Source organism: Hemibagrus wyckioides, linkage group LG11 (genome assembly GCF_019097595.1).
Source record: "Hemibagrus wyckioides isolate EC202008001 linkage group LG11, SWU_Hwy_1.0, whole genome shotgun sequence".
Lineage (NCBI taxonomy): Eukaryota > Metazoa > Chordata > Actinopteri > Siluriformes > Bagridae > Hemibagrus > Hemibagrus wyckioides.
This window is the reverse complement of record NC_080720.1, coordinates 29,997,418-30,010,351: the sequence shown is the minus strand read 5'-3', so window position 1 is coordinate 30,010,351 and position 12,934 is coordinate 29,997,418. Positions and strand designations below refer to the sequence as shown.

The following is a 12,934-nucleotide window of genomic DNA, read 5'->3' as shown; positions in this document are numbered from 1 at the left end:
GTCACGAAATATGTCTTGGATGATTTAAGCACATTTCTTTAAAAGTATGGAGAAAAAAATATTGAAACTGCTATCGTGGCCTTGTCCAGCTCGCTCTCTCTCTCTCTCTCTCTCTCTCTCTCTCTCTCTCTCTCTCTCTCAGTACATCATCAAACAACATACTGGCTTTGCTTGAAACAGAGTCACACACTTTCTATTTTTTGTTGTTCTTGTTTGTTTTTGTTTTGTATTTTTGTTTTATTCAGATTTATGATCAGTTTTGTGATTTGTTCTGAAGGTCTGGGTTTGAGTAGGAGGTGCTGTTTTAGTAGCATTTTATTGGTAATACTGTGGCAACAAGCTGCAACGATCCACAAATAACACGTCAGTAGTTATAGTTACACACTGTACTAACAATAAAGGGCTAAGCGTAGGAAAATAGCAAATTCCCATTTGTAATTGGAGCAGGAATAAACTGGTAATAAATTGTGTTTTTTAGGTTCGTTTTTCCCAGTTTTAGACTTTGTCTAAAATGGCAGCACGTTACTCTGAGTGCACAACAATTAAAGACCGATCATTTTACAGCAGCATAATTTTAGTAAATCGACTTCATTGATTTTTACTAAAACGGCAAAGCTTAGTATGTGTTTGAAGCGATTTAAGAGACAGAAACATTGCTGTGAGAGCTTAAAAAGTACGAAAGAAAGAAAGAAAGAAAGAAAGAAAGAAAGAAAGAAAGAAAGAAAGAAAGAAAGAAAGAAAGAAAGAAAGAAAGAAAGAAGGAAAGAATTTCGTTAATAGTAGTGTGTTCACTTATTACCAATAATTACAGACTATTTTAAGAGCTGAAGTTAAATATATTACAGATAATTATAACTATTATTACAATTACTTAACACTTTTATCACTGATTTATTATTATTAGTTAATTTAATTACTAATAATATATTATATATATATATATATATATATATATATATTAATTACTAATAATATATTCTTTAGAATATCGCCATGTTGTTTGTGGTTAAGGATCATCATGGCTTTACTCACATATTATTAATCAAATAAACTGCTACCATTTTTCTGGCCTGTTATCTCATGAGTAAAATAAAAAAGGTTACATCAAGCTTTGTTGAAGACATGGGAACGGCTCAAAACTAGGAAGCAGCTGTTAAATCTTTTAATTATTCTGTTCATTTTCCACATCTGTCACGTCTATCTGGAATATCTGCTTTATTGGATTATTTTAATCATAAAAAAAAGCTACAGGATGAGGTAGAAAATAAAGGCTTCACTGCCTTATAATCAAATATAACACTGATTTTAGAGTAGTTTTATTTCCTTACTCCAGAGTAGTTTTATTTCCTTCCTTCCTTAGAGCGTGATGACATTTCAGACTTGTCTCCTGGTCATTATCATAGCTTATGAAACACAATACATGATGAGCTGAGCTCTGAGAATATATATTATACATAACTTATAAATCTTTACAGAAAAAGAAACAAATGTGTTCAAGAAATAATTATGTGAATATATTCACACATGAAATATGTGAAAACAGATATAAGGGGAAAAATGTAGGATGATTTATTTATTTTTTATTTATTTATTTATTTTTAAATATTCTTCGTTTTATGCGTTTATTCTCTAATATAATATCTAATCTTTTACTTTTGTCCATTTCATTAGCGCCTCTCCTCTACACCAGTGATTTTCGACCACTGTGCTGAGATTGAGAGATTGGCAGGTGTGCCATGGGAAATGATCCATTTACAATTAATTTGTCCTGAAAATGATGATTTATGTGGAAATAATTTGCCATTATTGAGCGCCTCTGATGTAGTGACTGGCAGAGTAATGGAAAAAGTCCTCCACATCTGTAGGTAGTGCAATAATGACCTTGTTAATTCGTGACAATAGATTTAATGATGCACGTGAAAGGTAGCGGTGACATCGGTGGATAAAAAAGGAAAAGTGCAAACTCTGAACTGGACCCTGGATGGAATTCTGACCCAGGTGAAGGACCTAGTATGAGTGGTGGTCAAAGGAAAACAAAAATGGTGAGCTTGAGGCAGTACATTCATTATTCATTATTCATTCATTCATTGTCTTCCGCTTATCTGGAGCCGGGTCGCGGGGGCAGCAGTCTAATGCCAAGACTTCCCTCTTCTCCAACTCTTCCAGGGGAATTCCAAGGCGTTCCCAGGTCAGCCGAGAGACATAGTCCCTCCAGCATGTCCTGGGTGTTCCCCGGGGTCTCTTCCTGGTGGGGCATGCCCGAAACACCTCCCCAGGGAGACGTCCAGGAGGCATCCAATACAGATGCCCAAGCCATCTCAACTGGCCCCTTTCGATGTGGAGGAGCAGCGGCTCTACTCTGAGCTCCTCCGGGGTGACAGAGCTCCTTACCCTATCTCTAAGGGAACACCCGGCCACCCTACGAACTCATTTCAGCTGCTTGTATCCAGGATCTCGTCCTTTCGGTCATGACCCAAAGCAGTGAGTACAGTGAAAGTTATTTTTTGTTTGTATTTACATTATCCAACAGTGCAATGATCCCAAGCAAGCTTCAAAAATGAAATACCCATCACTTCAAAACAACAATGCAGACTACTGTATACCTGCATAATGAGAAACAGGCAACTTTAATGGAAAAAAAAACAAAAAGGAGTTGAAGTTTTCATTATATATAGTGTGTTAGGCTGCAGTGTGTCATATTGTAAAATTTTCAGTTGGTGGGATTTTTTTTAATGTAAAAAAATGAAAAACACTGCTCTACACCAGAGGTGTCCAATCTTATCAGCAAAGGGCCAGTGTGGGTAACAATCAAGCAGAAGCCACACCTGATTCCGCCTGTTTAATCAGTTGATCTTGGCTCTCAGTAGAATCAGGTGTGGCCTCTGTTGGGTTGGAATGAAAACCTGCACCAACACCGGCCCTTTCCAAATACGATTGGACACCACTGCCCTAAAGGGCCACGGGGAACCTGGAGTCTATCCTGGTGGACTCATGGGAGCAAGCTGGCAAACACCCTAGACACACACACACACACACACACACTGTCACATTCTGTAAACTTTTAAGATGGTTAAACTTTTTAAAAAAAGTTTACCTCCTGCCTTAAAAATGTGAGGTTGTCCACAACTCATAGTCAAGATGATGGATTATATTAATTTCATTTTCAAAAACTTGAGTTTGACATCCGAAACGTTTTTGAAAGTCAAAGAGATAAATTCACATCACTTGATCAGGCTATTGTGTTTTACAGCGTACAGCAATTTAGACATGCCAATCAGCCTACAGTGCATGTGCTTGGACTGGGGGAGGAAACCAGAGTACCAGGAGGAAACCCCTACAGAACAGGAAGAACAAACAAACTCCATGCACACAGGGCAGAGACAGTTATCAAACCCCTGACCCTGGCAAACGTACTAACCACTAATCCTCTGTGGTATTGTGAATATTGCCACTCCTTTAACCTAGGCTGCTTATATGATCTTGGAAAAAAAACAAAACAAAAAAACAAATTCTGTTATGAGAAAAAACGCACATGGTTTCTCTGGACCGTTTATCGCTTTCTCACTAAGGTTTCCTTTAATCGCAATGATTGACATTTTTGTAAGGCCTCCTACAGTTTGGACCAAATGATGTTTGAGGCCAGTGTATTTTTGTTACCTCCAAAGATTTTTAACAGCTTGCCAGCGTCTGCGGTCCGAGAGAGAACCAGGCACCAGTGTAAATAATACAGTATAGAGATTCGGCCTTGAAATAGAAAAACACTGCAATTTCTCTCAGACACACAATACACACATTTTATACTGGTTTTTATATCTGGCCTTCTGCCTTTTACACACACACACGCTATCAAACAAAACACCAAGTCTTACATGTTGTAAAAAGTTTTAATGAAGGTGTGTTTGGTGACATTCAGAGTTCAGACTTCACCTCAGGTTCTTCAGTCTCCTTTTCCTTCTGAGGGGAAAAACAATTCACAATGATTTGTGTAAATTTGAGCCGTTTATAAACTAAATTTTTACCCATATAGCTAGTATAGACTAGGCGATTTTACACATTGTAAATAAATCATGACGACTACTGATAATCTTCATTATTAAATTGTCATTATTATCCATATCAAAATGGCCACCGTACCTGCAGCTCTCCACTGAGGAAGGAATCACAGAAGTTCTGCACACGCTCCTCAGAGATCTCGCCCGGTCCCATGAGCCACGTTTTGTCCGATTCGCCGTCATAGATGCCGACACGCGGAAGGTCAAGCGATTTCAGGTTGAAGTATTCCAGTGCACGAGCATTGCCTTGATCTTTCCCGTTTATCAGCACGAACAGCAGCTACAGAAATGAAAGCCAGACTTGCTTACATCTGTTTATTCACCTACTTTCAGTTGTTAAATGTACCAGAAAAGTATATCAATTCACTCGTCTGTGTATTAATTCTTCTTTAGTAACTGCTTTATCCTGATCAGGGTCCATAACCCCAAACAACTACACATTTCTGGTGAAGTTACTTAATAATAAATAATAAATTAAAAAAAAAAAAAAAAACTCCAGCATTAATAAAACAAAAGTAATTTTCAGAAAATAAGTGCCTGCATTATTTGCCTTAATAATGTTCATTTGGATCGACTAAAGTTTATTCAATTCACATAAATTAGAAAAAGAATAATTACAGCAAATTCCTGTAATTACATACACTAATAAGTCTGGCATTCAAGTGTAAATAATGGAACTTGATTCATCTTCAGATCATTAACAGAATTATTTTATTTAATAATAGCGTATTTGTTCATTTAATTCAATGAAGTATTAGTTGTTTTATTAAATGAGACTCATGGTGCATTGGTGCTGAAGTTTAGGGTTTGTTTATATCATGAACTGAGGGCATGAAGCCTGTATTATCACCACATTACAGCACAGTGGAATTATTTTCGTCGCAGATCCCAGCTGAGGAGGTTGGGGTCAGAGTGCAGGGGCAGCTATAATACAGTGCCCCTGGAGCAGAGTGAGGGGTTAAGGGCCTTGCTCAATTGCCCAACAGTGGAGCTTGGTGGTGCTGGGGCTTGAACCCCGATCCACCGATCAACGACCCAGAGCCTTAACCACTTGGGCCACCACTGCCATTTAAGGGAATCTTAATGGAAGGTAAAATACATGATTTCATATCTGTATATAAGTATAGCAAAGAACTCGTGGATGTAATGCGTAATATACACCGATCAGACATAACATTATGACCACTGAGAGGTGAAGCGAATAAGACTGATGATCTCCTCATCACGGCTCCTGTTAGTGGGTGGGATATATTAGGCAGTGAGTCAACATTTTGTCCTCAAAGTTGATGTGTTAGAAGCAGGAAAAATGGTCAAGTGTAAGGATTTGAGCGAGTTTGACGAAGGGCCAAATTGTGATGGCTAGACCACTGGATCAGAGCATCTCCAAAACTGCAGCTCTTGTGGGGTGTTCCCGGTCTGCAGTGGTCAGTATCTATCAAAAGTGGTCCAAGGAAGGATCAGTGGTGAACCGGCGACAGGGTCATGGGCGGCCGAGGCTCACTTATGCATGTGCTGAGCGAAGGCTGACCTGTGTGATCCGATCCGAACCTGTGAGACGACTTACTGTTGCTTAAATTGCTGAAGAAGTTAATGCTGGTTCTGATAGAAAAGGTGTCAGTATACACAGTGCATGACGGGTCAGGGCAGCAAAAGGAGGACCGACACAATATTAGGCAGGTGGTCATAATGTTATGCGTGGTCGATGTATCTGTACTGAATATGCCAGTGGTTGTGCACGAATCCCCAGGGGTCTGTGAAGCATTTGTTTTGGAACTCATTATCATGGTTATGTTATTTAGGGGTCCAAGCACCAAAGTGAACTCCACCCTAATGTGATCTAACTGTGGAAAAGTTTAAAAAAAAAAAAAAAAAAATAGAAGTGTCTAAAATATTATTTGATATTTAATAATGGATAAAGTTAAAGGGTTCTTTGGCTACAAACATTTTATCCTCCACTGATGTTTATAATCCTATGCATGTGTGTATGTACTGCATATATGGGCTTGATTTGAGGAAATGCATGAAAAAAAACATTTCAGGGGTGTCTAGGATGTGCAGAGTTTCTAGAGGTATACACTGACTCAGGTTCTGATGCTCGAGCTGTGATTCATTCTGGACTGATCACATTAAGCTGATTATACTGAATGTATAATTAATTAGGAATACCTTTTGGGTGTAGCGAGGAGCCAAAGCCCCGACTCGCTCCTTCAACTCGCTGTAATTATCACTCCCCCTGTTGGCAAAGAGCACAAGGTGCACCTTCACTTTGGACTGAAACAGACCCACAGCAGACTGAGAGAGAGAGAGAGAGAGAGAGAGAGAGAGAGAGACCTTTACATATAAAATCAAAGATCATTTTTTTCTCAGCCATGAAAACTTAGATTAATATCCTGTTTATTTTACGACAAACACACACAGCAGCATGCAGTGTATTAAAGTGAACCATGGTGTTTTTCTTTAATACTGTAACTACCAGAATTTATATAGAGAGAATTCTGCAATGAATTTGATGAATATATTACAAGAAATCCTTACAGCTCATACAGAACAATAAGGAGGCAGTGGAGATAGAATAGTGTATATGAGTGTAATATGTACAGTATAGTATTGCGGTCAAGTGTGTAGAAGCTTAGCGTGTGTGTGTGTGTGTGTTACGCTGCCGTACCACTTGATTGTACTCTGTGATATAGCGGACGTTGTTGATGGTGAAGAAACGAACAAATCCGTCCTTGTCTAGATTTTGCACTTTTGCTGGATCGAGGTTCTGCTGATTTAAATCTGCCTATGAAAACACACACAAACACACACACACACACACACACACAGGCTTTTATAAAATGATTCTTCCTGCTTTGACAAAACAATCACTTTAACCTATGAATAGTTTCCTATAACAGCGCATCATTGTGTTTTATTCCTCCAATTGTAACAAATAATTATTAACAAATCAGTGTATTAACAAAATGACATACATTTTATACAGTAAGAATTAATACTGTGAAACAAATCAATTCCTATTCTCACTGTAGAGTAGCTATAAATAGTCATTTCCTCATCAGCTCATGAAAGCACAGCTTGTCAAGTTAACCTGAATGCACAAAATCCCCTGGACTGAAGTTGTTCCAGTGGTGGAAACCATGTACCGTGTCTATATATATTTTAAGAAAGTGCTTTATAACAGTGTTATAAATGCTAGTTAAAATAAGATTTAAAAGCATTGCTGTAATTCATAAATCTCTACAAATATTGCCTCTTGATAGCGCTGAATGTTAGGGAAAGACTAAATAAAAAGTAGACTTTAAATAGAGTGCTTTAAATTTTTCATGGTCTTAGTACTTCATAAATGTGACCTTTTCTCTCTTTTAATAAATACATAAAAAAAATAATTCATTAATTTTGATTCATAAAAATGTATGCATTGCTTGAAAACCATTAAAGACCATTTTTATTCTCCCAATTTTACGGAATCTTACTGTCGTTGTTAGAGGAGCATGCCTAACGTAATGTAATTGCACTAGCTACGAAAAACACGTATGTTATAACTAGCATCTTTTAATATACAGCATGCATCACGTTGCTTTCGGCTCCTAGAGGACCAGAGAGCATTTTCTAGTCCAGAAAACATAGCCCTAATTCAAGACTACATCGCAGAAGATAAACAGGAGACACACATGTCTACCTTCCTGAAGACGGAGATGGTGTCTGACTCAATGCTGTATTTAGCCCACACCTCCTTCTCACTGCACAGAGCAGCTGGAAGGGACTTCACCTCTTCAACAGCAGCCAGGAACTCATTATAGCCAGTCCCTCCATCAGCCTGGTACACACATGAATATGTAACATAATCCAGAGAATGAATTTTATCATCCAAACCTTTTCCATGTTCACAGAGACAATTGGTTGTTGCATGTGTAAATGTGTCCAGATCTAATTGTAAAGATTTCAGGACTCAGATTTTTGTTTTTTGGGGGGTTATGAAATGTGTTACATTATGAAATTCATCGTATTGCTTTTGTGATCAATAAAACCTGTACATAAATACAGGTCATTGTGCTTAAATCATTAATATCAAGAAAAATAAAGGCAATGCTGTCACTTTAGTGCATGAAACAAATCATTTCTTCTTATTTTTGTATTATTATTATTATTATTATTATTATTATTATTATTATTATTATTATTATTATTACATCAAGTCGTTCATTGCAGCAAAATTTGTATATAGCAAATAAAATGCATACACAATATTGTCAAAACTTTTGGGACACCCCACCAAATCATTGAATTCAGATGTGTATTCAGATTACATCATGGAGAAGAGTGTTCTTAGGCACAAGACAAAGCAGAGTGCCTTCAAATCTTCATACTTGGTACTTCATACTCATCATCAGTGTCCTGCACACTGTCGAGTGTGTTAAGGCATTCCTGGACAGAATAATAGCTGAATAATACACTGTGGTGTAACACTGTAGTGTAAGCTACTCATTTAAAACCTTTATGCATTGATACAGAATTCAGCTGTTTTGATGTAGTCACAGTTATGCACATATTAAAGATTTTACAATAGCTTTATACCAGGCTCAGCCAATCAGAGTTTATAGCTATTTGTTTCATAAAATTTTTAAAAAATAAAACGTTCATGTAATTGGACTGAATCTCTCTCTCACGTCCTTTTTTTTTAATATAAACCATGCAGTTAGTCACAGAAATATGTTGCTGTAAACATTTCTCTCATTAATACCACATTTGATATTATTACCAAGTGTTTGACCTTCACTAGTAGTTAAATAAATGGCCAGAAAAATGAGGTCATGAGGTAAACATGTCTGCAAAAGAACAGCCAAACCCTCTAAAGAGTTCTATATTATGTTCTCGACTGACGTTTTAAATTTTACTTAAATTTCAGGTCTGTGTCCTCAGTCCCAGACAATGTTTAGGTTCATGTTAGGTTGTTGCTGTGTTTGTTTATAGAGACCAAACGCAGCCAATCCCACAACGTCTCAGATGCACCCTTATTTCCGTCTTTATTTCCTCCTCCGCCTGGCGAGTTGGGCCAAAAAGCTCAGGCTACTGGGATCGCTACACACAGGCATTTCCTGCGGCTACGATTTTACTCAGGAGCACACATCGAGGTTATGGGACTGAGAACAAAGCTCTCCCACAGGGAAGTTATTTTCACTTCGTCAGTCTGCATTCCGAGGCGTCTTCGCTGGTCACTTTTGCCCTTCTTTACCTCCTCACGAACAATACGTAATACAAGCACTTCAGACACACACACATATATAGTCTCTGACCTCAAAGAACCCGATGATGACAACTTCAGCCGAGTCGATGAAGGTTTCCGCCGCAGAGATGTCTGTCAGTCTGGGGAGGCCGATCTCTGCAGGGGGCACATGAGCTGTCGGTCAGGAACAGTGCTTATTTTGCTAGATTTGCTATAATTTGCTAGAAGGTAACCCCAAGGCTGCTTTTTATAAAGCATGTGAAGCACTAAAATGCTAATTTAAATCGAAAATCTTAAAATCAAGTCAAAGTCAAATCTTAAAAAAAAAAGAAAAAAGAAAGAAATCATTTTCTCTATCAGAAAAGAAGGAAGGTAGGAACCCTGACAGAAGAAGACACTGAAGAACCAAGATCGTGGAATCAGGCACCTTTCAGTTTGATGGAAATGGACACCACTGATCTAGACTGAATATTCTATAATAGCAGTGGCGGGCCATGCATTTCACACCTAGGCCTTCACCGGTGTCCTTCCTGAATTAATCCACCTCTATACCATCATTATGACGCCATTTCAATAGAAACTAATCAACCATTAAATAGTAAAGTAAAAAAGAAATTAGACTACAGTATTTCACACCTCACAAGAAATAATCAATTTTATTACTGTCTGCCTTAAAAATGCATTTGTAAGGACGTCTGCGACCAAATCCATTTCTTCTCCTCTGTCAGCCATTGTGAGTTAAAATATATATTTTATTTAGTTTGTGTGGTTCGCTGCCTCTGACTACTCCAATCATCCAATCAAAGGACGGGAAATTGCTGACGTAATCGTATGCCTGCTAGATGGCCCCAGTGACGCCAACTCGAAATCTGATTGGTTAATGGAACAATTTCATTGCCACTTATTTTAAGCTCCGGGCGCCTGCACTATTGATTCTGAAGGCCTTAAGGCAGATTTCTTTCAGCCTGGCAACACATGATGTCAGCCACTGGCTGAAATATGATTGGATAAATACTCTTATCATAAATATACACTACTGGAAGCAGTGCAACCAAGAGAAAAGATATGAAATGTAGAGAATAGACTATTGGGAATAATTTAATACATGGAAAAATATATTAAATATATTAAAATGCAAGTTGGTGATTCAGATCACTGCTGTTTAGGCCAGCGAAGAAGGCCTTGCTGGCCCTGACGGCCCACCACTGTATAATAGAGCCCCCATTCAAAAACTCCTGAGTAAACCTGACAGAAAATTGTTCTAAATGTTCTGTATGGATTCCATCATTCTAGAAACCATATAAACTACCGGACCTCCTGAACAATATATAATAATTGATCCGTGCATTCTAAACACCCCCCCCCCCCCAAGAAAATCTGACTGAACACTCTATATTATTATATATACATATATACATTCATTCATTCTAATACACCTGGGGAAATAAATACTTGAGTAACCTTTCATACTGAATGTTCTATAATAATGGTTTCCCACATTTGAGAATCCTTCTGAACATTCTAGACTGAACATTTTATAATTCCCCCATTCTAGGATACCTGAATAAATAGGACTAAACAGTCTATAATAACTGATTCAACCAGTCTAGATTCAAATGAGTCATTGATTCAACCCAAAGTATTGACTGAACATTCCATGATAATGGATTCCCTCTTTCTAGAACCCACATGTACATCATTCTGAACATTCTATAATTATAGATTCCCCTGTTCTAGAAAACCTGAATAAATATGACTAAACCATTTATAATAATTGATTCGACCAGTCTAGATTCAATTGATTCATTGATTCAGCACCAAGAAACCCCAACATTCTATAATTATAGATTCCCTATTCTGGAATTTCTAGACAGTAATTCCAACTGAACACACGCACACACGTATGTATGTATATATGTATGGCTAAAGAGGCCCAGTAGACCCCACTAAATGTTCAAGTCACTTCATATAACCGTTTCTATTTCCTCTCCATTAGAGAGAACCAAGAAAGCTGACCTTTATCTTCTGCTCTGCTGCCGATGACCAGTAAAGAAACCACAAAAAGGAGTAACATTTTGGTAGATCAGCAGTAGGGGACCAACTCAAGGCAAAGAAAGAATATAATAACTTGTTCCTGTTCTTGGTTCCACCAATGTGAATCATGTGACCTGGTCAAATAGTAGTGATTGGTTTAGTCTGTGAGAACCAGGCAGGTGTCTTTGATAATGTTAAGGTCAGAAGGTGTTGGATTACGTGTCACAGTGTTAGTGAGAGACTTTTGGGTAATAGAAAAAGTGAATATACTTCTGGGTGTTAAAGCCATTGAAGGAACTAATCATATACATTAAGAGAAATTTAATTGAAAGGAGGTTCATTGCTTCATATTTGATGCTACACTTTTATTACATTTAATAAGATACTTATACACGTTTAGAACAAATGATTTGATATTAATATTTTCTATGACATTAAAGTGGACTGCTGTGTCTTTATGTTTAGTGTCCTGGTAAAAACCCCCCTAAACCGATTTAACCAGACAGAGTGTGCTTTTCTTTGTTCAGCAAAGTTTATTAGCAATTCTGAATCATTTTCACTGCTAATTCTAGCTTGCTGAACAAACTGGCATCATTTCTGAGAGGATTTTACTTTGGATATGTAAATATTCCTCACCAAAGCTATCCAGCTAGCTAGTATGATCTAACCTGACAGGATTACTAAGAGCAAATCAATATAATGTTTAGAAATATTTGCTAAGCTAGCTAATTTCAAAAAAAGAAGAAGAAAAAAGCCAAATGTGTGTCATTATTATTATTATTTTTTTTTTTTTTTTAACAAATGTGTCTATCATCATAGATTCTAGTTAGCAAGATTTTACCATGGCACGAAAACCAACAGGATTATTTTGTATTCCATATTCATTGTTCATTCATAATTTCTAGCTAGCTGGCTCGTGTAAGCTAACATGGCAATTCCTGAGAAACGTTTGTATCATATTAATAAATGTTTGTCACTAATCACCTAGCTAAGATTATAGAACTATATCGATTGCTTCATGGATTCATTTTTAATTTCCAGTGTTTCAAAATCTCGCCGCTAATCCTAGCTAGCTAATACTGACTGTGACTTAAGAGAGTCTTGCAGCTGCACTTGCTAGATAGTAGGTGCGTATTATGCTCTTGCACAAATGAAAGAAAAATACTCATATCTAAGCACTTCTCAGAGTGTGTGACCTCAGTATCCTCATTTTTTTATCCTCAGCTGTATATGCTATCCTGAGATTCTCACATGATGAGGGTTTTTGTTCCTGTTTGTACACATTGTGAGCAGGGACAAATAAATAGGAATAGTACACACAGATCCTAATGTGCAGGTCATAGCGTAGCTCTGGAGAGAACATGAGTGCTCGAAGGATTGCAATGTTATCTGCATGGCGCACCCTAGTGGAACTCTGAAGCTACTGCAGGATGAGGCTACGTCCGGTGAGGTGGGACTGAAGGTTACGTATGACTACATGTTTGTGTGTGTGGTTTTGTGCACTCGAGGATGAGCTGTCCATGATGTGAAAACAGTGTTCTAGCTTGTTCCAGGAACTAGGTGCACTCAAATACTGGAAAAATGAATAACACAAGCGATGACTGATTTACAGCACACCAATCTA

At 37.6% G+C, this 12,934-nt stretch overlaps 1 protein-coding gene across 2 annotated transcripts; it reads right to left on the bottom strand.

Annotated features, from left to right (window-relative positions):
- Positions 1-3,870: 3,870 nt before the first annotated feature.
- Positions 3,871-11,448, bottom strand: LOC131361327 (endoplasmic reticulum resident protein 27). 2 transcript variants are annotated; one of them, XM_058402359.1, is made up of 7 exons: positions 11,293-11,448; positions 9,347-9,432; positions 7,732-7,869; positions 6,718-6,834; positions 6,219-6,344; positions 4,135-4,332; positions 3,871-3,954 (listed from the first exon to the last, which is right to left on the bottom strand). In XM_058402359.1, the coding sequence occupies exons 1-7, from the start codon at positions 11,348-11,350 to the stop codon at positions 3,910-3,912; spliced, it is 768 nt and encodes a 255-aa protein (XP_058258342.1). In that variant the 5' UTR covers positions 11,351-11,448; the 3' UTR covers positions 3,871-3,909. The 2 variants fall into 2 exon arrangements, with proteins under 2 accessions (XP_058258342.1, XP_058258343.1); XM_058402360.1 differs by having other exon boundaries at positions 3,871-3,951.
- Between the last annotated feature and the right edge of the window lie 1,486 nt (positions 11,449-12,934).

Coding starts and splice junctions, on each gene's coding strand:
- LOC131361327 (XM_058402359.1), bottom strand. CDS start 11,350: ATGTTACTCCTTTTTGTGGTTTCTTTACTGGTCATCGGCAGCAGAGCA. Junction 6,835..7,731: donor CCATCTCCGTCTTCAGGAAG/GTAGACATGTGT, acceptor GTGTTTTCATAG/GCAGATTTAAATCAGCAGAA. Junction 4,333..6,218: donor CTCCTCGCTACACCCAAAAG/GTATTCCTAATT, acceptor TCATTTCTGTAG/CTGCTGTTCGTGCTGATAAA.